The following is a 25895-nucleotide window of genomic DNA, read 5'->3' on the forward strand; positions in this document are numbered from 1 at the left end:
CTAGGGGAGAAAAAATAAGACAAAATTTACATTGACATAGGAAGAAAAAGTTGGGGTTGATGTGGTAAAAAAAACCTTGCTCCCTAATTTTGCTAATTCTTGAAAGAAGAATTATTAGCTCTACGAATCAGCAAGTTCTAAAACCTGGCATTTTTGCACATCTGTTACTAACAACTATAAAAAAGTAAGGAAATCATTAGAGCCTTTAACCAACCCTTACAACCTACAGCTTGTGACTTCATCCTTCTAACATTATTCACCCACGTTTACCACCTACTGCACACATGTCTCCTATCTTCATATGCCTTCTGTCTGAGTTCAGGAACTGGGATTCTTTCCCAGTTCCTTTGTTGTCCCCACCCACCTGTGATACAGCATGAAGGAGTAGCAGTTCAGGATCTACTTTATGTGTCTGTGTATGTACCCTCTTGTGCATGCCCACTAGTGCCTTTGTTCACAACTCACCAGTTTTCTATATGTTAGTGTTATGTCAGAGGTCCACAGATGGTGATATATCATGGTGCAAATATGAATCAAGTTTGTGCCCTGTGCTTCAGATGTTTTTGCCATTATCTATAATTCATCAGTGTGTTGTATCATTTGTTTTGTCTCTGATCTCTTATGAAATAATGCTAGATATGCCCTTGCTTTCAGTTCTTTATTGAACTGCTTGAGAAAAATCAGTTTCCCTATTGTTCTCCATGCCGCTTATTTTAGATTCTTTCAGTTTTTGATCTTTTAATACTCCCTGACGTTATCTCAGTCCAATTGTGCTGAACAGAGCAACCTAGTTAATTGGCAAGTTGATAATTATGGAGAAATGAAATCTGTGAGGGAGTTGAACATGACTTTTCTCTTAACTGACTTTGTTCAAGAGGAATCATGTTTTACTGATTTTCTTTCCTTTTAAATCTCAGACTGCTAGTTCTAATATAAGGGGAAATAAATTTGTATAAATATATTTTTTCTGATGCTTTCTATATTGTGATCATGCTGGTAAACTTGTTGAAAAAAACAAGGCAACATTTCAGTGAGAGAATGTGTATAAATATTTGATGCATACATATTTTCTAAAGTAGTAAGGAATTCATTTGCTTTCTGAAACATTAGCAATTCAGATTGGGAGATTAATCCTATCAATGGACTGTGAAGCTGCTCTTAAAAAGCTCAGAATATACTTCCTAAATAAAAATCATGATAATTCTCTAATAATTAGTGCCAGTTTTAATTACACTGCAGAATGGACTGATAGTTATAAGATATAATGGGCTGAGTTGTGTATACACAACATCACTTATTTAGGAAATTATATTTTTTAGAAAATGGTACTTTCGAAATTCTGTGGATTTGGTAACTTCTCAACACAAAGGAATAATGAATTATATCAATACAGCTTTTAGCATCTTCTGTTTTCTAATATTGCAACCTCAGGATACTTGGTAAATGCCATACAGTATTCTGTCATAAAGTTCAACTTTTCACTATTTTTATAGATAATAATGGAAATTAAAAATTCCAACTCTTTGGGCAATTTCACTCCGCAGTCTAAACTGCTTTTCATCTGTGCTACCCCAATCTGTTCCTGAAGGCAGCTAATATTCTGGTTCAAATGACAGTGATTTGGCAACTGGGCCTGGTTGGTGCTCTTCTTATTATACAGTAGTTGCTTTGACGCTTTCTGTTGGGAATTTTTTCTTATCTAACCAAATAAAACAGAACCTGAGAAAATTAGTTGGCAAATTGGTCAAGCCTCAGATCAAACATCTTACAAAATAAATATTGAAAGACAATAAAACTGCCTTCCTCCTCATGCAACCTGACTTTTTGCCCCTTAATGACATCATCACGTATACAATCTAGTCTCTACCTCATGAAACACAAAGAGAAATTGGATTAGATATAGGTAAAGGTTCCCCTTGCACATATGTGCTAGTCATTCCCAACTCTAGGGCGTGGTACTCATCTCCGTTTCAAAGCCGAAGAGTCAGCACTGTCCAAAGACGTCACTGTGGTCATGTGGCTGGTATGACCAAATGCTGAAGGTGCATGGAACGCTGTTGCCTTCCCACCAAAGGTGGTTCCTATTTTTCTGCTTGCATTTTTATGAGCTTTTAAACTGCTAAGTTGGCAGAAGCTGGGACAAGGAGCAGGAGCTCACTCTATTATGCAGTGCTAGGGATTCGAACCGCCGAACTGCCAACCTTTCTGATTGACAAGCTCATCATCTTAGCCACTGAGCCACCGTGTCCCTTTGGAATTGGATTACATAAGGGCTAATTGGCCAGCATGCCTGATGCTTCAATCATGTACACACAAATTCCAATAACTTTTGAGCTTGTTCAATAAATAGATCAAGGTTTGCTTTAGTTTTGTTCAAGGAAATGTTCTGTTCAAACAAGAAAGTTAAATTTACATAATCTCTGGTCACTCAATAGGTGGTCGTAATCCAAGAACTATCTGTCTGTGTAATGGCACTTTTTGGGACAGCATTTCGTTGGACTATTTTTTACATATGTACTTACATTTTCATCTTCTATGCATCATACTTTCAGAAATCATTTCAAAATTTATCAACATAAAGGGTTCGCAACTTGGGAGTCCTCCTGGACCCACAGCTATCGTTTGACCACCACTTAACGGCTGTGATCAGGGGGGCATTCGCCCAGGTTCGCCTGGTGCGCCAGTTGCGACCCTACCTGAATCGGGAGGCTCTCACAACAGTCACCCGGGCCCTTGTGACCTCTAGGCTGGAATACTGCAATGTGCTCTACATGGGGCTGCCCTTGAAGAGCATCCGGCGACTTCAGCTAGTACAGAACGCGGCCGCGCGAGTGATTGTGGGTGCACCTCGGTTCACCCGCATAACACCTATCCTCCGCGAGCTGCGCTGGCTACCTGTCGATCTCCGGATGCGCTTCAAGGTGCTATTAGTCACCCATAAAGCCCTGCATGGTAGTGGATCTGGATACTTGAGAGACCGCCTTCTGCCAATTACATCCCTGCGACCAATAAGATCACATAGATTAGGCCTCCTCCGTATCCCATCGGCCAGCCAGTGTCGGCTGGCAACTACAAGGAGGAGGGCCTTCTCAGTAGTAGCCCCGACCCTTTGGAACGAGCTCCCCGTGGAGATTCGTACCCTCTCCACCGTCCAGGCCTTCCGCACAGCCCTTAAGAACTGGCTAGCCCGTCAGGCCTGGGGACAAGGATAGTTGCCCCTCCCGAATGATGAATGTATGTTGTTTACTATTTTATTATATGTCTCTATGTTAACGTCTGTATTCCCCCTCCCCGATTTTATGTGAGCCGCCCTGAGTCCCCTCAGGGAAAAGGGCGGCCTACAAATATTAATAAAATCTACAAAAAAAAATAAAAATAAAACATTATAATCTGTTAATTGTTCAATTGCACATGTTTACCTAGAAGTAGCCCCATTGAATTTGGTTGAATTTATTTCTGAGTAGACACCTCTGAAATAATTTTAAGTTAATAAAATAATCAAGATTTGCATTTCAGGTGTTCTATTATTTTTCTTCCCTTCTATTTTTATTTGCCAATAATTTTATTAAACATTGAATTATGCAATTTGTTTTACCAATAGAAGAGAATGTATGTAACTCAGGGTTGAAGAGTCCTTGGTCTCTCTGAACTTGGTCGTTTTCTTCCAGATGTTTCATTACCTGATTCCATAGTTGAGTAGAGAGTATTCAGCTGGGTAGAAAGCACTGAGGATTCTGTAACTGATTTGTAAATTTGCTTATTTGTTACTTAATCAATATGTTTTATGATGTGCTAGAAACTAAAATATTTATTTTATTTATATATTACATTTCTATCCCACTATTACAGGTAGGCTTACAACCATTTGTTTAGCGAGTGTTAAAAGTAACAATGTCACTGAAAATAGTGACATGATCATTTTTACACTTTGACTGTTGCAGCATCCCCAATGTCACATGATCAAAATTTGAATATTGGCAACTGGCCTGCATTTATAACAGTTACATTGTCCCAGGGTTATTGGTCGCCTTTTGCAACCTTCTGATGAGCAAAATCAATTGTGAAGCCAGAGTCGCTTAACAACCATGTTACTAACTCAACAACTGCAGTGATTCACTTAACAACTGTGGCAAGAATCATAAAACAAGGCAAAACTCACTTAACAACTGTCTTGCTTAGCAATAGATATTTTGGTCATAAGTTGAGGACTACCTGTATCACTCTAAAAGTAATTCAAGGTGATGAACATACATAATACTCTATCTTCCTCTCTTTTTTCCCAACCTGTGAGGTGAATTGGGCTCATATTAAATAGAAAAACATTTCTTGGTTTGAAATATCAAAACTATATTGTGATTGTTGTATCTACTATAAGATGGAAGACATTACCACTAGCGTTTGTAACTTTTGCATGCCTGCTGTAGTCTATTGTATTGAATTTCTTATAGCGAAATAAGTAAGTTTAGTATGGTTTTATTTTTAAAAAGGTGATAAAGACAGATAGTCTATGCAAGATAAGTAAATTAAATAGTTATCAACTAGTTATCCAGAACTGCCTCGGTCTGTGAGAAGACGGCATTTGAATTAATTAATTGATTAAATAAATAAATAATAGATTGCAGAATAAAATACTTCTGTATGTAATATTGTACTTTCTAAAGAGTAGTAGAATTCTCAGGATAAACAATTGAATTGCAAATTAAAATAAATTTAATTTGCTAATACAGTAAATAAGTATGAAAAACATCCATATGTATTGCTAAAATCAACGTACATGGATGAATTTGCTTAAATGATGAGCACATTTAAGCCTGCCATATGCATATTTATTCTTGATGAATCTTCATGCTATAAAGTCATCTGGTTGTGATATCTCCATTCATTGCTAAGGTAGGTTCAGCTGGTCTAGCTGGCTTGGCAGGTTGGTCTCTTCCTTCCTCACCACTCTACTTCCTGCAACCTTGGTGGAAGAGAACGACTGACAGAAGGAGTGTGCCTATCTTTGCTCATTCTCATTATAGTGAAAAGAATTAAATAAGATGCAAAGAATGAAATTAAATAAGATGCAAAGATGCATTTATATAAATATCATAGTTACTGGTATTTGAGGCAGGAACTTGATATGAACCAATGAGGAAAATTCATTATGTCAGCAGGACTTTTTAATGACATAGGTAATATTTACTAAACTTTTGAATTTAAGAATGTTCTTTGTATTCTCCCATTTTTTCCTTCCTTCTTTCCCCCATTTCCACTTTTAATTGATTTGCTGGACTATTCCAGGCAACAGTATTCAATGTTTTGTTTTAACTATCTACCTTGTACCAAGAGTCTTACTATTTTTCATAGTAGACACACTATTCATCCTAATGATATTCATTGTTTTTTCTTCTTTCCTTTTTAGATACCTGATTAATGTCACTTTTGAAGGAAGGAATTTATCATTCAGTGAAGATGGCTATCAGATGCATCCTAAGCTGGTTATCATACTTCTGACCAAGACGAGAACATGGGATAGAGTAAGATATGTTTGTTACCTTTTGAACTGGAATTAGGGCAAAGATGTTCTTCTTTGGTTCTGTTACCAGGATGTTTGCCATCTCAGAGATTCCTTTGGGACACCTCTCGTTTAGTTTGCAAACTTCTGATCACATTTTATTCATCAGTTTAGTGGTTTAAAAGCTGACTCTTTTTAATGTGCAGAGTAGACTTCAACAGAAGAGTGTAGGAAAATAGCATATTTTTTGTACTACAATATTTCTGATAGAAGAAAGTAAGTAAAGTGACATGGCCAAGATGAGTGGGTGGAATTTAGAAAAATAAACATTTTGTGATTGGGAGGTTCTGTATTGCTACTCTAAAACCATCATAAATTTTTTGTATGTGAAGTCTTTTCCTCAATGTTAGAAATTTTAAAGTTTTAGTTATATGAAGAAAACTCATATAACAGCTGAAATGCCATTTTTCCTTCCTAGTCTGAGAAATCTTCACTGACTGTTGCCAGTCCAATGAATAAATAGTTTGTAAAGCTAACTACTAGTGAGATAAACACCAACAGGAAGAAGATGCTTGGGTGAGCAAGGTGAAATTACTTCTATCTAAAGATTCATAAAGTTTAGGCTAGTGGCTATCCACTGCAAAGAGTCTACAGTCCATGCATGCCCACTTGACAATGCGCCCCAATGAACACAATCAGGCTTACAATAAGCACACATGAGTAGAACTGCACTGCAAGCTCAGTCAGATCAGATTTTGAGCTGTATACAAGAGCAATATTTCAGTTGGATATATTGAACTTCTTAATGGAAAGTTCATAAATTGTTAGCAATGTCACAAGGTAATCCCAATAATGGAATTGAGGTAATAAATATAAAGTTTCTTGTTCTTGAGAAACTGGTAGGCTAAATAAGATGCCAGAACTTGTCAGTTTCCCATTTCATAAATAACTGTCGCTTCCACATCTAGAGACTTCTCTTTATTTAAAAATCAAGTCTTCCTGTTATGATTTAACGGTATCTAAGAACATACACATATTGACACATACACCTTAAAACTGTAACATATAGTTACTTTTCTCAATATTTTGCAACACCTTTTAGAAACTGAAACTTTGAGAGGTCCAGAAAACAAATAGCATTTATTTTTTCCTGAAGCAGAAATACTTTTTCTCAGCCTTTCTATACAATAAAAATGTAGAGATTGAACAGTAATTACATTTGGAATTAAATATATTATAAATTGTCATAAAGCTGATATTAGCAATATTAATAGCAATAGCACTTAGACTTATTTATCTCCCCATAGTGCTTTATAGCACTCTCTGAACAGTTTACAAAGTCAGCATATTATCCCAACAATCTGGGTATTGATTTTACCAATTTTGGGATGAAAGGCTGAGTCAATCGTGTGATCGAATCGGTCTTCGGGAGGTAATTGGCAGGAGGCGGTCTCTCAGGTACCCAGGTCCGATGCCATGCAGGGCTTTATAAGTAATAACTAGTAATAACCTTTGAAAGCCATTGCACATTAAAAGTCACTAGATGCTGCTAATACTACAGCTTTTTTTTTTAATACAAAGTTGTTTAATGGACTCACAAAGTGGGCAACATTGGTAACATTTGTGTGTGTGTGTGTGTGGGGGGGGGAGAGGCCATCCAAAAATCTTGTGCCAGGGAATTGTAAGAAAGTAACCAATCTGCTATTATTAAGGCCAGCTGCCAAAAATCAAAATGAATACAAAATGTAGACCAGTTGGATTCATAAGACATATTAATCCATATACTTTAGTTATTGAGTTAAAATAGTTAGCTTCACCTATGTAATTTTTTTTTAGCAATAGCAGTAGACTTATATACCGCTTCATAGGGCTTTCAGCCCTCTCTAAGCGGTTTACAGAGAGTCAGCATATTGCCCCCAACAATCTGGGTCCTCATTTTACCCACCTCGGAAGGATGGAAGGCTGAGTCAACCCTGAGCCGGTGAGATTTGAACCGCTGAACTGCTGATCTAGCAGTAGCCTGCAGTGCTGCATTTAACCACTGCGCCACCTTGGCTCTGTTGGCTCTATTTAAGGCCAAATCAACCAAGTCATATTAAGGCATGGCATGATTTGAGAAGTTATCAATTTTTGTTGTATAACAATGGACTCAAATGGTTTGGGACCAGATCAAATACTAGAACCAGCTACTTCAAGTTGTCACTTATGACATGCTACATTGCCACACCACAGCTGTTTAATTGCAATTTTATTTGTGTAAACAAAATGTACACATATTATCTTTCTACCCCAGCTTTGAAAGCCATTGCACATTAAAAGTCACTAGATGCTGCTAATACTACAACTTTATTTACATAAATAAGCATGGTGGAATTCAACTATGTTCTTGCCATGAGATCTGGTTCAGAAGACAATATATCCTTCAAAATAATTTGCTTTGACTCAGAAACTAACAGGAAACTAATCAAGGAGAGAAGCAACTTAGAACTGAGGAGAAATTTCCTGACAGTTAGAACAATTAATCAGTGAAACAGCTTGCCTCCAGAAGTTGTGAATGCCCCAACACTGGAAGTCTTTAAGAAGATGTTGGATAGCCATTTGTCTGAAATAGTATAGGGTTTCCTGCCTAGGCAGAGGGTTGGACTAGAAGACCTCCAAAGTCCCTTCCAACTCTGCTATTGTATTGTATAGATCACATCAGAATTCTCCTTCTTTAAATTCACAACTAATTCAGGATAAGGTGTGTGCTTGCCATTGACTAAGGAGAGCCCTTGTTTCACGATTTGCAGGTCTGTAAAACAAAGAAAAGCTAAAGTAAGTCCATAAGCAGAGTTGTGGCTGTTCACTTAGTGGCTGAGTGGGAAATTCCAGTTGTGCTTGCTAAATGAGGATTGCCTGTATACCCTGATAAACCTTGATATCACTCCAATTGTCCTTGCTTTCAATAAAATTGAGTGAAATTTGTTGGAATTGCTCTAAAAATGAGGTCAGCCAGGCTTCAAATCAATGGGAGCACAGGTGTTGGATAGAGATTATTTTAAATTCTAAATTCAATTTGTAACAAATTGAGACTGGAGCAATAGGCTCCACCAAGGTCCTCCATTCCAGTGGGAAAATATTCAAAGCTGATTGGCTGAGCCGTCTGACAGCTCCCTATAAAAGGGCTAGCTGTCAGATAGTCCAGCTGTGGATCTGTACATAATTATTGAATAAAGTGCTGTTTGTTGTTACTGAAGCCTGAGTCCTGTCTCATCCATTCACCCTATCTAACACAATAATATTTAGAATTTACTGAAAAGTGCCAGTAAGTTCCTTGTTTCTGAATAGATGATATTTGCATTTCAGACAATTAAGATATTTTGTATAGAGATAATATTTACAAATAGAGTAGTTAAAGAAAATGAAAAGCTCCTTAGAATCTATAATGAATTGCTGGAAAAAGTTTGGGATTCCTATTTCCATGCCCAACATTATCCAAAAAATGATGGGATTACCATATGAGAAACTGATTATTTGGCAAAGAGAACTGTTTACAATTGAGGTTACAGAGAAAAAATAAAGGTCCCTTTAATAAACTATTGTGAAAAGAAATGATGGAGTGGATCTAGGACCTGGGGGAAAAATAAGGATACTTAAGTTTATATTAAGTCATCCCTAGAAATTCATTGGGTGACTTTAGCCTAGCTATTATCTCTCAGCCCAAACCATCTAGTATCATAGTTGCATGGGTTTATTTAGGCCATGCAACATAATATTTCCTTCAGTGCAGAAATATAAATGAAAATAGCTCTGTTTAGCTGTGGTTTGGATACTTCCATCCTCTCCTGCTGTGGTTTTAATTTTTGGTAAAGTTTACTTTAAAAAAAAATCCAAGGTATGTGTTCAATTACTCTCAGCTTTATTTTCTCTTAAAATAAAGAATTCCAGTATTATATTATCATGTTCTTCTCAAATTTCTGCTACTTCCATTGCCTGATTATTTGTTATTGGTTCCAATCAGATCTAGAATAGCTGATCTACTAGTAGATTATTGCACTTTGCCAGCTACACAAATTAAAAATCACGAGGTGTAGAAAAATCATATTCCTGACAGTTAAAATCTCCCATCAGTTTTACTTCATAGTAGTAGGCAAGCAAATCTGGCATAGGCTAGTCTTAAAAAGCAGGATATAAAATTAATGGTCAAAGAACCTAACTATTTCCCCCATATTTCTCTGTTTGTGTGATTGTATCCCAATGCAAATTAAAATCATTTGAATTTATTTCTAACCATGATGACACAGTATTAAGAAATATGCATCTTTGTCTTTCTGAATTTGCATTTTTTGTTGCAACATTATGACATACATTTTGCACTTGTGCCTCTTTTCTCCTCTCCATAGTCAGTATGCTTCATACATTGAATGAAATAGTCTATAATCCATAAAAGCTTACAGTAATAAATGTATTGGCTGGTAAAATACCATCTTTGCTGTATGTACAGTATTTGATGAACAACATAGTTACTTCTTGGCAATTTATCAACCCTGTTAAATAAGAAGTCAAACAAAGACATGTAGAGCTGAATAATGTAATGTAACATCAGCATAGTGATGACAGCATCAATCATTCCACTTGGTAAATTCCCTTATAGTAGTAGCCTTGCATATATTTTTTTAAAAAAAGGATGACAAAAAGAATCATCCCCGCAAGTAATACTGTGCAGGTAAAGATTTAATGAGTAGTCACCTAATAACTGTTTGGCCTGATTAACTTGGAAAGAATAACTAGAAAAAGCTAAACTGATTAATTCTATTAGGCCTGGGATATGGTGCAACCCTTACCTACTGAAATACCTAGCCATATAGCAGATAAATTAATCATCAATGTTGTTGCTGACAATGATCAGGTTCACTGCATCAGTTCTGTAGAATTATCAGAGGCGTCTAATATCTGCTATGATATTGCAACTATAGACTTTTGGCAAACAATAGAGAAAACTCTAAATAGAGCTTAACAAATGTTTTTTTTAAATAAAGTTTTCCTGTGCATTTGTTCTAATTTTCCCTAAGTGCAACTAGAGACATCAAGTGTTTTGCTAAGTCTTTATTACTGAAAAGATGAGAAGCTTGCTTTCATGTAGCGTCAGTACCTTCTAAATAGCACAAACAATTACAAGCTTTTGAGTTTCAAGAACTCTTCATCAATGGAATTGGTAAAAGAGTGGGGTACATTAAAAACGTAGCTTACTTTGAAATCATCTTTGTACTAAAGTACATTATTGGGTGGAGTGAATTGAATAGTGTTGTGCTAAAGGCTTTCCTAACCCTTGTTAAGCAAAGACATATACATAGAGAGGTGCCTGACTAGGTGGCTTAGGGCTAAAGCACTGACCTTGTTGATCAGAAAGGTCGGCAGTTCAGCAGTTTGAGTCCCTAGTACAGGTTCCTGCATGAGCAGGGGTTGGACTAGATGACCTCCAAGATCCCTTGCAACTCTGTTACTGTTTACAAGAGGTTTGGGAGCTTGAGGATTCTGTGCAGATTATAGCTACTCCTAGCACTGCACTCTTTTAGACAGAGAGTTTAGATGTTCCTGGGATCTATTGGAGCCACTTTCTCAGCTGAGGAGTTGCAGCCTTGAATGCTCTTACTACCACTGGGATCACTTTGGCCTTTACTTTCCATATTCTCTCTAGTCCTTCCTTCAAGCCTTGGTACTTTTCCAGTTTCTCATATTCCTTCTATCACCATCACTATCATTGTCTTTTGCTTCTTATCTACTACCTCAATGTCTGATTGCTGTTGTTGATTGGCTAGTACCTGTTTGCCTGTCTGAATCTGGAAGTTCCATAGGATTGAAGCTTTCTTATTCTCCTCAACCTTCTGTGGGATCTCCCATCTGGACATAGGAGGGTCTAGCCCATATTCTGGGCAGAGGTTCCTGTGCAACAAGGCCAGGTATTTGGTTGTGCCATTCAGTGTCTACTGTTCTTGCCTGCACCTGATCCCCTGCCACAATGTGTTAGACTGCCTCTGAGGCCTCTGCACAGTCTGCACCTCAGAAGTACCTGTCTAGCGTGGTAGACCTGATTCTTCTTTGGATCTGGTGTTTAGTGCCTATTCTTTTATGTTGCTATGATCAGTGCTTGGCGAAACTCACTTAACAACACTCTTGCTTAGCAACCAAAATGTTGGCTCAGAAATTCTGGCATTTGAAGCACGCAAGTCTTAAAGCTGTCAAGTTACAAGACCCTTGCACCCATAACCCTTTGGAAAAAAATCCCCAGGGGTGTTCAAACCTGACAGCTTTAAGACTTGTGGACTTCAACTCCCAGAATTCCTCCTCTCGCTCTTCATATTGATGAGGTACAGACGGGCGGGGAGAGGGAGCTGGAACCGGTTCTAAACGGCACTGTAGATTTGTGGAACCTCTTCTATAGAAAAGGTTAGAACTGGCAGGAACCGACCCCTGTTCAGTACTGTCTTTTAGTGCAGGTCTTTCCAGCTACTAGTAGGGTTTCCCAATTCCATTCACCTGAGCTATCTTGATGATACATTCCATTCAGGGTCTTGTCTTTGCCATGGCACTCCTTCTGCATGACATAAGTTTGAAAATGAAATTATAAAGAGATTAATCCTTGTACATTGCCATGTCACAGTTGTAAAATATGAAGTCATCTACATTCCAAACAAACAAACAAACAAACAAACAGAAATTGACACATTCCCATATTCCTTTTTAGAACACAATAGATATGGCTGAAGATTATGGAAATTATGGGGAAAGTCTAACACATCTAAAGGACATCAAGTTGATTAGGCTGCTTTATGTAGAGAAAGAAAACCCTATATCAGAGGAATATGTAATTTCAAACTGTTTGAAGATTTCTGTCTAGAGAAATGTAACAAATGTGATATTTATGAAGTTTTAGGTATTGGTTTGATTATACTTTATTTCATAAAATGCACTCTTTCTATACTATTTTACTATATTTTATAAGAAATGTAATGGACTTTTCATGGTGATGTGAGGCTATTTCCATTGTATCTGGGTGATTCTCCTGACAGAGATAAAGCAGACTAACTTGCTGAATGCTTTGTAAACCAACAAAATTTTGAAATGTATGTGTATCAGTGGGGAAGAAGGGATGCTAATTGGTTCCTATTCTGTGGATATGCTGGCTCAGATTCAGCTGAAGGCATTGTAGTAGCACCAGGCTTGATAATGAATATTAAATGCACTTTGGACTGATTTGCACATGAGGCAGATGATGGCATGGCAGGTTTCAGTATTCTTCCTTCCCATCATGATTCCTTATTGTATTTTATTTTTTTTAAAAATGAATGTTATTTGAACATTCATTGCCACACAAAAGCAAATAATGACAAGTGATGTTTTATCTATAAATATTATTAGCATATTAAATAATATTATTTTAGAATTACATAAACTAATTCCACACTTCTTTGTTTTCTTCTTCTCTCACATACTCCAGTTTTATCCTCATTCCAGAATAGGGAGAGAATGAAGATATATAGCATTATATGATTTATTGTTCAATCTATAAATTACTTGATTTGGATGAATCAGGAGCAGGAAGGGGGACCAAAACATATGGATGTAAGCACAATATTCAGCCATTGAGTGTTACCCATGATTTTCTTATAGTTATTTATTCCTAAAGAATATCTGATTTTAACATTCTCTTAATCCTGCTATTTATTTTTACGTTTGTAAGTTCAAGGCTTTGCAAATGAAATAATGATTATACTGATCTTATTTTATAAAATGTTCAATTTTCCTTGCCAGTTTTATTTGATTTTCTCCCATTCATTATTTTCTTTACTAATAATTACATAAGCATCTTTTTACCATATATGTTTTAAATCCAATCCAAGAAAAAAATAACTTCAGAGGTCTGGGTGTTAGCAAGCCATGTGTGAGCAATACCTCATCAGATATTTTTATGTGAATTGGCTAGATGCCGTAATTCAATTATTTTAACTTCCATAAATATAATCATTAATTGCTCTTAGAACCTATTCCAGCCATCTATTGGCAATAGATACTGATGCAAATATTCATTGTCCTTTCTTTGCATTAATTCTTAACCCATCTTTATTATTGCTTATTTAGATTTGTAATAAATATTAAACAGATTTTTTTTAAAAAAAACCCACAATCAGATGAAATTTTATATTTTACAAGTAGATATCGTTAAAAGCTGATTGGAATGGCTATGTTTCTAAAGGCCAGCCTGGAAGACAGTCCCCATGTTCAATTGCAAGGGTCCCCAAACTTGGCAACTTTAAGACTTGTGGATTTCAACTCCCAGCTAGCTGGAGAATTCTGGGAGTTGAAGTCCACAAGTCTTAAAGTTGCCAAGTTTGAAGATCTCTGTTCTATTGGGAAGTGAGTTCCCCACAGGCTGCTAAAACAATCCTGTTATTTGTTACTGATAATGCGTCAATCCCAAAATCAGTTATCTTTGATTATCAGAAACATAGTGAAGATTTGTTTCATCAGTTTAATCTGGTCTGCAACATAATTTCACTGATATACCAAACATAAAGACATAGCACAGTATTGATTAAAATAGCAAAAGCACTTAGATTTCATAGTACTTTACAGCACTCTCTAAGCAATTTACAGAATATTTACAGCATATTTTCCTCAACAATAGGGGTCCACATTTTATCAACTCAAAAGGATGGAAGGTTGAGTCAACCTTGAGCCAGTCAGGATCGAACTCCTGGCAGTGGGCAGAGTCATCCTGCAATACTGCATTCCAACACTGCATCACCATGGCTGCAAATGATATTGAACTGAGTATTTCAGGCTCATTCCCACAAACACATGGTAGAAATAATATGGTATTTTTAAAATACAATCTCAAGGTGTTGCCTTCTTCTCATACCCAACTCACATCTGAGAAGGTGTGAAGTCATCTTCAGCTGCTCTGACTTTAAAGGAAGATTTTTCATGCTTTAATCACCAGTTGGCTAATGTGGCAGCCAGTGGTGAAATCTGCCCATTTCTTTTTGGCCATTTTAGGCTTCTGTAGAAACTCCTATTTCCTCCAGCTGTTGTGAACTTCTCACAATATCCATTTAGGTTTCCATGCAGGAGGGAGCAGACACCTGGCTTCTGCAGAGTCATCTGCCACTATAATGTTTGACTATAATTTTCTAAAGTGCTTATCTATGACTTTCTATAAACATGAGTTTAGTGATATTTTTAAAATGTTTAAAAATGTATAACTGGCTTTCTCTTGAGAGAACACTATGCAACACTCCCATATTGCACAGGCAGTTAATTTAAACTAGGAAAGAGCAAGGTTCTGCCAGCTGTATGTTGCTGGCTCTTATCACTGTTGGATTCATTACAGGTTTGGCAAACAAGGACTTTTGCATGATTGCACTTTTTATTGTTCTTATCACTTTATTGAGATGAAATTTTTTCCTACTCTGTTCTAGATCCATAGCCAGCCACAAAGTATTCCCAAGTACCCTGGCCATGTGGAGAAAACTGGACATGCTGCCAGCATGGCCGTTTCCTTGCAGCATTTGTGACTTGTCAAGTGTCTGCTTTCTGGGCACAGGTTTAGTACTGCTTTAGAAGAATGTTAAACCTGTGTTTACCACTAGCCTAAGAAGTTACAGGAATAGAGCACCACTGTGGTAGTGATTTGTTACCAACCTACTGTCCTACACTTGCATAAATCTGCCCCGCAAATATATATTTGACAATATTATTAATGGCTGTTTTCTCAGTCATCAAATGATTCTGTGTGAGATGGGACATTAAGGCTGGGAAACCCACTAATATTTCGTTCATTAGTCTGTGTTAGATAGCAAGTGTCCCAGTCGGGAGGAGGAGCTCAATCGGGAAAGAAGAGGGCAAGGTCTGACACCCCCCCCCATGCCTTTGTACCTTATCTACACTGCTCAAAAAAATAAAGGGAACACTTAAACAACACAATGTAACTCCAAGTCAATCACACTTCTGTGAAATCAAACTGTCCACTTAGGTAGCAACACTGATTGACAATCAATTTCACATGCTGTTGTGCACATGAAATAGACAACAGATGGAAAGCATAGGCAGTTAGCAAGACATCCCCAATAAAGGAGTGGTTCTGCAGGTGGTGACCACAGACCACTTCTCAGTTCCTATGCTTTCTGGCTGATGGTTTGGTCATTTTTGAATGCTGGCGGTGCTTTCACTCTAGTGGTAGCATGAGATGGAGTCTACAACCCTCACAAGTGGCTCAGGTAGTGCAGTTCATCCAGGATAGCACATCAATGTGAGCTGTGGCAAGAAGGTTTGCTGTGTCTGTCAGCGTAGTGTCCAGAGCATGGAGGCGCTACCAGGAGACAGTCAGGAGACATCAGGAGATGTGGAGGAGGCCGTAGGAGGGCAACAATTCAGCATCAGGATCGCTACCTCCACCTTTATGCAAGGAGGGACAGGAGGAGCACTGCCAGAGACCTGCAAAATGACCTCCAGCGGGCCAGAAATGTGCATGTGGCTGCTCAAATAGTCAGAAACAGACTTCATGAGGGTGGTATGAGGGCCCAACGTCCACAGGTGAGGGTTGTGCTTACAGCCCTACACCGTGTAGGACATTTGGCATTTGCCAGAGAACACCAAGATTGGCAAATTCGCCACTGGTGCCCTGTGCTCCACAGATGACAGCAGATTCACACTGAGCACATGTGACAGACATGATAGGGTCAGGAGATGCCGTGGAGAACGTTCTGCTGCCTGCAACATCCTCCAGCATGACCGGTTTGGCAGTGGGTCAGTAATAGTGTTAGGTGGCATTTCTTTAGGGGGCCGCACAGCCCTCCATGTGCTCGCCAGAGGTAGCCGGACTGCCATTAGGTACCGAGATGAGATCCTCAGACCCCTTGTGAGACCATATGCTGGTGCAGTTGGCCCTGGGTTCCTCCTAATGCAAGACAATGCTAGACCTCATGTAGCTGGAGTGTGACAGCAGTTCCTGCAAGACGAAGGCATTGATGCTATGGACTGGCCCGCCTGTTCCCCAGACCTGAATCCAATTGAGCACATCTGGGACATCATGTCTTGCTCCATCCACCAACGCCACGTTGCACCACAGACTGTCCAGGAGTTGGGGGATGCTTTAGTCCAGGTGTGGGAGGAGATCCCTCAGGAGACCATCCGCCACCTCATCAGGAGCATGCCCAGGCACGTGGAGGCCACACACACTACTGAGCCTCATTTTGACTTGTTTTAAGGACATTACATCAAAGTTGGATCAGCCTGGAGTGTTTTTTTCCACTTTAATTTTGAGTGTAACTCCAAATCCAGACCTCCATGGGTTGCTAAATTTGATTTCCATTGATAATTTTTCTGTGATTTTGTTGTCAGCACATTCAACTATGTAATGAACAAAGTATTTAATAAAAATATTTCATTCATTCAGATCTAGGATGTCTTATTTTTGTGTTCCCTTTATTTTTTTGAGCAGTATAGTTTTTCCCATGTGAAGCCTGTCAGTGTAGGGAGATTCCTGTATTATAGGCAGAGGAAATATAAAGAATCTACTGTAGTCTGAACTCTATTATGGCTCTAGTTGTTTGCGCCTGACAGTCTGCATTAAAATAGAAGGGTCCCAGGTCTCATTACTGTGGTGGAATCAATTTAGGCTCAAGTTGAAATGATATAAAAATGGGTCGAGAGGAAGGAGGACAGTTCCATATCTTCTAGAACCCAGGAACTTGCAAGATATATTTCCTTCAATAAATAGAAGAAGCAGCTCTGATTATATAGTAAAAGATTTTGGCTGGGTTGGATTTCCCGTGCAATTTCTCAGTTCTGAAGCAGCAAAAATGAACCAGTATCAGAATTTTCCCTGCTGATTTCACACATCTGCACTAATTGTTAACAGGCATTTAATGCTAGTCAAGTTTGAGAGACTTTGTTACTCAAAAATATTTGGGGTGTGTGTGTACAAAATTATGCTTTTCAGTAAGGTTTTTTAAGGGATGTAGTTTTAAAAAAATATAGCACCAATCTTCCAGAAATTTCAAATTAAATGTAGGGTCAGTAAGAAAATGTAATTGTGTTGATTCTTCTGAAGATTCTGCTGCAATAGATTTTTTCTAATATGTTTATGTTGATTGACATATAAGCTAAATGTAACCTAAACAAATCAACAAATGCAAAAGGAGGTGGCCACTAAATAATCACCGCAGTCATGTAGCTGATATATTATAATAGTCAGATTTAGCAAAGGACAAAATAGATTGCAGCATCTATCAATATTTCTGAAAATAATGAAATGAATGCTGTGAGAAACTTACTCCCAAAGCATCATGTTGTTCTGAGATATTTTTGTTTGGATGTGTTGCTCAAGTAGCCACCCATATTGCACGTAGAAGCTAATAAAGTAGTGAAGAGATAACTCAAATAATACATGCTTGCAATTATTAAATAACTCCTCCTTTAATGAAGGATTGACATGTACCTCCAGCTTTTAGTGCATTTCAAAGTATTCCACAGTTTAAATGCCTTGATATATAAGGTCATGTATTAATGATGTCATATGCAGTTTTCCTGATTGAAATGTATTATCCAGCTTATTTACAGTGCTGTAGAGTTGTCAGGTATATGCTAGCAATAGCACTTAGACTTATATACACTTCACAGTACTTTTACAGCTCTCTTTAAGCAGTTTACAGAGCAAGCATATTTTCTCCAACAATCTAGGTCCTCATTTTACCCACCTCAGAAGGATGGACGACTGAGTCAAGCTTGAGCCTGGTGAGATTCATTCTGCCAAATTGCAGCCAGCCAGCAGCCAGCAGTAGCCTGCAGTCAGGGGTGGATTCCGGCTGCTTCTACTGCCGGTTCACTCAGGGATGAGTTTGATGCACGCTATTCGTGTATGTGCAGTACTAAAAAATGCTTCTGCACATGCGCAGAAGCAAAAAAACCAAGACGGTGCCACCTATGGTGTTGCTGAGGGAACTGGTTTGGGGGCATGGCAGGACGAGTTACTACCTACTCACCCGAACTGGGCCAAACCAGTAGGAACCCACCTCTGTCTGCAGTACTGCATTCTAACCACTGCACCACCATAGCTCATCTCATATGATGCACGTAGTCCCCATTTGATTTAACCACCAGATGTCTTAGCACCTTTTAAAGAAACAATTGCAAACCTCATGATTTATGGGAGATATTATTAGTCACTGGGGAGCTTCCAGTTCTTTGGCAGCAAACACATCTCCACAGGGAGTCTATTGGCCTATTCAACTATGCTACATGGTCTAATTGGAGCCTTGGTGGCTGCTTGGAATGGGAGACCAATGGTGGCTTTGGACTAGATTTAAAGGAGGGGAGTGTGGGCAGTGTCTGCCAAGGCCCTATGCCCATTTTATTCTCTTATGAGCACACCTGAATGCTGCCCACCAGATCATTTTGATTTGGGTGGCAGGTGACATCAGATATCTGGCTTCTGCAAAGGCAAATTTCAACATGCCTGACTGGGGCTTTTTTATATTTATGTCCCCAACAAAGTTTGCTAACAGTTGCAAAACTTACAATAGCTCACTGTACTTTCTAACAGCCAGCTTCCAAAACACTCAGATCAGATCAGCCCAGCATCTAATGAAACTGAGAGCTAACAGTCATTCTGGCTCCCTCTTATGGCTGATTGAGGAAAACAGCAACCAATCACATTTTACAATAGGATTTAAAGAAACAGGTATAACATTGCTATATGATTTATATATCGCCAACCCAACCGTTAGACTATATTCCTAACATTGTGTAGTCCCTCTCTTAAACCATGGCTATTCTGAGATCAGGAAGTGGGTTGTACAAGAATGCCACTAATTTTTTCTCAGTTCTTATATATTTTTCTCTAAAGAGAGGTGGCATCCACCCAGGGCTTGGATGCTCCAACTGTTCAATTCCTATCCCTCTACTTGAGTAATTCAACAAAGAAAAAAAAAACCTTTTGGTTGTGAACAGTATTAGATTTACTACTTATACTAATCAAACAGTCTTATGAATACCAAATGTTTAAAAGAGAACCGCCTTTTCTACATTATAGATGTAGAAAAGGGCATGGAATGCATCCTTAAAACATGTAAAAACCTATCTGAAATGGACATCCCATGGTCTGGAGTTCAATCCTTAATGACTCAGCCTTCCATCCTTCTGAGGTTGGTAAAATGAGGACCCAGATTGTTGGGGACAATATGCTGACTCTGTAAACTGCCCAGAAAGTGTTGTAAAGCACTACAGGGTGGTATATACGTCTAAGTGCTATTACTTATTATTATCTTGTACCACAAGATATAAAATGTTCCCTTCTGTCTCTTTGCATATTCTGCAGTCACATCTCTTCTTTTTTCTTTAAGCTCTTTTGCTTTATTTTAGAAACTCCCCCTTTTTTCTGTTTCTTGTTTGCTAGGAAACCTTTGGCTTAGCTCGCCCTAAGTCTGCATACTGGCAGTCCCCTAATGTCTCCCTCTTGAACTTCTCACTATGTAGATAACTGTTTTGCTTCTTTTTACTCCCATGCAGTATTTTTTTTCCCCAGGTCATTTCTGCATTTTTGCTCTTTAGAAAAGAAAAATCATGGTCTATCTTTTCTCTTGATGCCTATCACTTGTTTACATGATCCCATTTCCAGAGTTCCACATTCCCCGATTCCTTAACAAATAGAGGCAAGCTCTTTTTATAGACTGTTCACTTCTGAACCTCATTAATTACTCTCAATTTTTGTCTGTAGCTGAGTAGAGTTGCATGAGTTTAATGTGCTACTGTCAGCTTTCTACTAGTTCTGCCATCAAGGCCTTTCACATGGCTGCACATTTTACTGTTTTTATAATTTTTATTTACTTTATTAAAAGTTAAATATTCAAATGTATTAATTTATTTTTATAAACATCTGAAAAAATGATGCAGATATTGCTCCACCATGGCAATGCTCCTAGGAGCAACCTCATACAACTGCATCTCCCATGACTGCAACATTCAATGACCTCTTAATACACTCTTGATGGGGGTCAACAATAGGGCAGTAAACATTCTGTTGGCTTACTTTTCCACTGGCTCAAACCCTAGTGGGTTGTACTATAATTGGACTGCGAGAAAGACCCCACAGGAAAAATTCCATTCAGATTTTACTTCTGTGATTAATTCACTATCTCAGGCAATCTGTTATTCTTTCAGTATACTCCTCCAATTTCAGCATGGGAATAATAACTCTGGTTTAACTTATAGTGCTGTTTTAATGATTACTATAAAATAGATATGAAATGCTTTAAATCCTTGAAAAGTATTAGCTTTTCATCTAAAAATGTGAAAAAAATACTGAAAGCTTGGAAAAGGGAGAAATCTGATTATGTCACAGAGTTCTTATATCAGGCTGAAAAATCCCCCCCCTTTTTATTGTTTAAACAAGTGGGATACAGTAAATGTTTGTTTTCTCTCATCCTTCTTGTCTTCCCTACCTGGATCTCTGGCTGTCACCTTTAATTTCTGGGCATCATTCCAATCTAACACCTGGCAATCTCTCCAGCTGAGTGATTTGACCTTGGATTATTTCCCAGAACTTTTCCAGGAAAAGATGAAAAATTCACTTATTAGAGATCATTATTTTTCTACATAGAGCTAAAATGTAAGTTTTTCCCCCCATTTCCTTGTGAAAGTTGAAATTGCTTGTTTGTCCCTCATCTGGGATTATTTAGTTTCTCTCCTCCCCTTACACCGCCCCCCCCCACATGAAGAGGTACCGGTATCTGGGATTAAGTTTAGAAGGACCAATCTAAAAGTTCCTTTATCTTCCCCTCCATTAACATTCTCCTTTATTAACTATTACTGATGGCCTGGCTAGTTTTGTGGCTGCTGTAACTCATCTACAGTGACCTTCTTGGCTTTCTTCCCTGCTTTGGTATACATTGCCAGACAGAATCAGCAATTTTCAAGGTTCGTTAGTCTCTGGCTTTCTTCCTCTTCACTATGGCAACTAGCAAAACCAATAGCACTTTGATATTTCCACTCATCATTGGTTGGACTACCTAGTAGATCTGTCTCAAATTTTTGCATTGACAACTTTTATTTTTCTGGAAAGCCCACCATTTCATTGCTCTGCCATGATTCCTTTCAGCTGATGCTTCAGTCTTGAGCCATTGTTATTCTTTCTGGAGCTTTGATTGCTTTGTCCTCCTGGAACCCACTACACCAGGGGTGTCAAACTCACATTGTCACAGCAGCGTCACGTGATATATTGGGACTTTCCCCCCTTTGCTAAACCAGATGTGGGCATGGCCAGCGCATGATGCATCTGGCTCATGGGCTGGGAGTTTGATAGCCCTGCCCTACACAAAGCTTACGTAGGCTAACCTTTCTTTAGGGCCTCAATTTTCTTCCAGAGTCATAGACATCTTGGAGTACCCCATGGCATCTTCAGCAGTCTCCTATCTACTCTTCCGCGTACAAATCTTCAGTCAGCAATTTTCAATCCCATACCAAAACTCTATGCCATCAATATGCCAGTCTAACTTCTCTTCATTCAGCCAAAACCTTAGCTGCCTCCTGCATTCCTTTCCCAAGTATATTTACATGTAGCAGGATGAATCTGTGATTGTTCAGGATAATAGAGGTAGTTCTGCAAAGATGCTTGCCACATTATGTAATTTAATTTGTTTTAATGTATACATATAGATACATTTTTATGACTGAAAGCCACCCAGGGTTATCTATGGTAAGATTGGTGACCAATACATTTTATCAATAAATAATTATCCTTGTCCTTTTCCCCATTTTAATGAATAGATCAAATTGTATTTCAAAACCTTCCCAGGGTTCACCCTCTTGATTGTCCCATATCTGCTTAAGAAATTAGCCACCTTATGTCTCAAAGGTCCTTTTTCAAAAGGTAACTAGATTATGTATTTTTCCTTGAGGAAGACATTTTGCTTCTCATAGTTTGTTCTCCTAAGGGTTTGTTGTGCCATGTGTTTGTGAAGTATTTGCTTTGTTTCTCTAATGTACAGATCCGCACATCTCATTGCATTGTATTGCATATATCACATTGCTCAGTTTGTGTCTGGGTGTTTTGTCCTTCAGGTGGACAAGCTTCTGCCTTTGTGTATTCGTGGGTTTAATGCATGTACGTTTCTTTACAGTTGAAAATTCTCCTGAGCATTTTGGATATCCCTGCAATGTATGACAACGTTGCTTCATTTGTTGTTCTCTTCTTTATCTATTATGGAGGAGCTCCTGCTGGGTCTTTGATAAAGTCCCAGTTGGGATAGCTACAAGTTCTGAGGGCTTCGTTTTTCTTTTCCCTTTTTATGGGTAGGCAAACGTTCAGCCCAGTAGTGTAGGGTTCTGATCAGTCGAATTTTGTGCTCCAGTGGGTAATCACAATCAAAATGTAAGTACTGATCTCTGTATGTGGGAGTTTTCTGTAAACTTCAGTGTTAAGGCTTCTATCTTCCATAATGTGCACTGCATAGATCAGAGGTGGGTTCCTACTGGTTTGGACCAGTTTGGACGAACCTGTAGTGGTTTGCTGGCCTGGGTCACTGGAACTGGCAGTGACCCAGGCCTACCACACCTCCGAACTGGTTCCCTGGTCGGCGGGACATGTCCCCCCCCCATTTTTAACCTATTTATGAGTAAGTGTGCATGCATGCACAGTATGCATCTGGCGAGCATATGCATGCAAAAGTGCGCATGCATCGAATCAGCAGTAATGCCAGCAGCAACCCACCCCTGGCACAGATGATTACAAAGTAATATAATCCTTCCATCAACACCACCCCCACCACCATTCATTCAGAACTGAAGAAGTTTCTTGGATGAAAAGTGAAACATCTTCCTCAAGGAAAAAAACAAAACTATAGTCCAGTTGCTTTTTGAAAAAGCATCATTGAGACAGCCATGACCTGGATGGCTGAGAATCTTCATAGACATTCAGTCACTTTATGCTGTCTTCCTGGTACATTTATGTATATCTATAATCTTAGAAGGTGAGCAACACATTTATCTCTTTCATCCTTTCCAATCACACCAGTGTCTAGTTGTCTGTGACTATGATAAAGTCACATCTCATAAATTCTATGATTCACCATAGGCAATGTAGAAATATAGGAATCATTTTCAATGGTGGTATATGTTCTCTTCCTAGGTAACAATTTCTTGCAGAGATACTGAACCAAGTGACCTCAGCCTCAGGTAGCTTCATCAGGATTGACCCTAGTCGTACATATATCTAAGCTATATGTGCACAGTTTAAATGGTAGAGCAAAACCTAATACTTTTAATCCCAAGAGACTGCATTAGATTGCCTTTAGTTTATTAAAGATTTTTGATATATTAAGTTCCAATAAATCTTGTTATGTATGCATTTCTTAGTTACATTCATGAGATCTTGTGCTATAATGGCAAAAGCTCGATAAAACACCCAGAGTACCCTATAAGTCCCCAAATGACCTAACCTTTTGTAAAGTGAACTGCTTTTACACTGATTTGATATTCCATAGAACATCCTTAGTACTTGAGTTCTTTTCAACCCAGATGGTATTTTGCTGAGTTGACTTCAGCCTTCGAGACACTGTCCACTGCTATGCAAAGATGCTAAAGGTATTATTCACATTCCAGCTTTTGGTTGATACCAGAATCAAAAGGGAGAATCTATACAGTTTATAAATCAACTCCACCTTCCCCTTATTGTGTGGAATTTTTCATCTTAAGAATTCCATTTTTTTAACCTGAGTAAAATAATGACAAAATTCAACAGTCTTTAATTTATTAAATATTACAAATAAAAGGGATAAAAATAAAATAAAAGAAGTAAAAATAAAAATTGTAGAAAAGAAGAAAACAGAAAAGTAGAAAAGAAAAAAAACCCAATATAATAAATAAAAAGAAATATATTGGTATATGTAGAAATGACTTCCCCCTTCATCACAAGTATAACAATTTTAGTAATGTAATGCCTTTTCTTAAAATACAACAAATGATCTCTTCTTCCCATATCTTATCTTTTATCTATAAACAATTTCTAAAAATCTCATCATTCAGTCCTGATCAGCAAAAGTCCATAGCGGGTAGCCAGAGATAAAAACTTATCTATCTTAACTTCAATCAGAGAAAAAAATCCTTTTTTTTTTCTTTCAACAATTGTGATCTTTAATTTCTTCAATTAATGTCCTGGAACTTTATTTCTTTTCTTTGTCCTGTGTCACAAAATACTTCCAAACCTTTTTGTAAATCCAATATACGAAAGTTATTTAAGTCTTTTGCTTTGCTAATTGTACAACCCTTTTAGGTATTAAAGCATAAGTTGATTTCATTTGTATATCCAGTGTAGCATCTTTTTGCTATATCATTCTTTTAAACTATCATTTTAAAATCTATTCTCAAAGGAGTCTTAGTCTTGTTTGATATTACTTGTTCCATAACATCTTTAAAATACACTCTATTTATAATGACAAACCTTCTTAAAATTAATTTCTGAGTCCATTATTCACAAATATTCTTAAGTGTGTCCAATGTTAAAGTATTCCATTCTGTATCAGTGAGTAAAATTTAATGTTCTTCTCATTTAATTGAAATCTTTAGTTCCTTTGGTTCCCTCTAGCATCCAATCTTCAAAATCTTCATTCTATCATTTTTAAAAGAATTTAGAGCAACAACATTTTCCCATGGGAAGAGCTCTTATAATTAATTTCAAAATGTTATTTCAAATCCATCTGGACTCTTAATCCATTTGCAACTTTCCAAAATCAATATTCTAATCACTTTTTGCTGTTTATTAAAAAGAAAAGAAAAGTAGATACTGTTATTTTAAGTTGTTCATTAAAAACTTTTCACATAACCTAAGCATGTTGTTCTTTTTTTAAAAAAATTATGAAGCTCAGAGATTGCTTTATTAAGCACGAATCAAAGCCCAAACTTTACAAAAACGCAGAGAACTGGGAGGCTTCGGAGTACCCAACTGGGAAGCATACTATAACGCAGCAATCATGACATGGGTGAAAGATTGGGTGATGTTGAATAGAAGGCGCCTATTGGCTATAGAGGGACATGACCTCCCCCAGGGATGGCATGCCTCCCTCTGGCAAGAAAGAGACACCCCCCATAGGTACTTCATGGGACATTATATTCGGAAGATTTTGATGGGGGTCTGGGAAAAAATGAGGAAAAAATATTATCTTAGGGTTCCGTGTTGGTTGGCACCATTAGAGGCCTTAACGCATCCGAGTTTATTTAATTGGACAAGAAACATAACATACAAAGATATCATGACAGAAGAGGGCAACATAAAAACAAAGATGGAATTAGAGCAACAGGGCAGGAATTTGGAATGGTGGGAATATTTACAGGTTAGAAACAGGTTTGAAAGTGACAAGGCACGTTT

General features: G+C 37.9%; 1 protein-coding gene across 1 annotated transcript in view; it reads left to right on the forward strand.

Moving 5' to 3' along the window:
* The window catches only part of GRIN2B (glutamate ionotropic receptor NMDA type subunit 2B), a 233551-nt gene that overhangs the window by 124439 nt on the left and 83217 nt on the right, over positions 1-25895 (forward strand). Inside the window, exon 3 of the mRNA XM_032221467.1 lies at positions 5405-5519. Within this exon, the coding sequence (XP_032077358.1) occupies positions 5405-5519 (115 nt within the window). The remainder of the gene's footprint in view (positions 1-5404; positions 5520-25895) is intronic.

The sequence above is a fragment of the Thamnophis elegans genome, chromosome 7 (genome assembly GCF_009769535.1).
Source record: "Thamnophis elegans isolate rThaEle1 chromosome 7, rThaEle1.pri, whole genome shotgun sequence".
Taxonomy (NCBI): domain Eukaryota; kingdom Metazoa; phylum Chordata; class Lepidosauria; order Squamata; family Colubridae; genus Thamnophis; species Thamnophis elegans.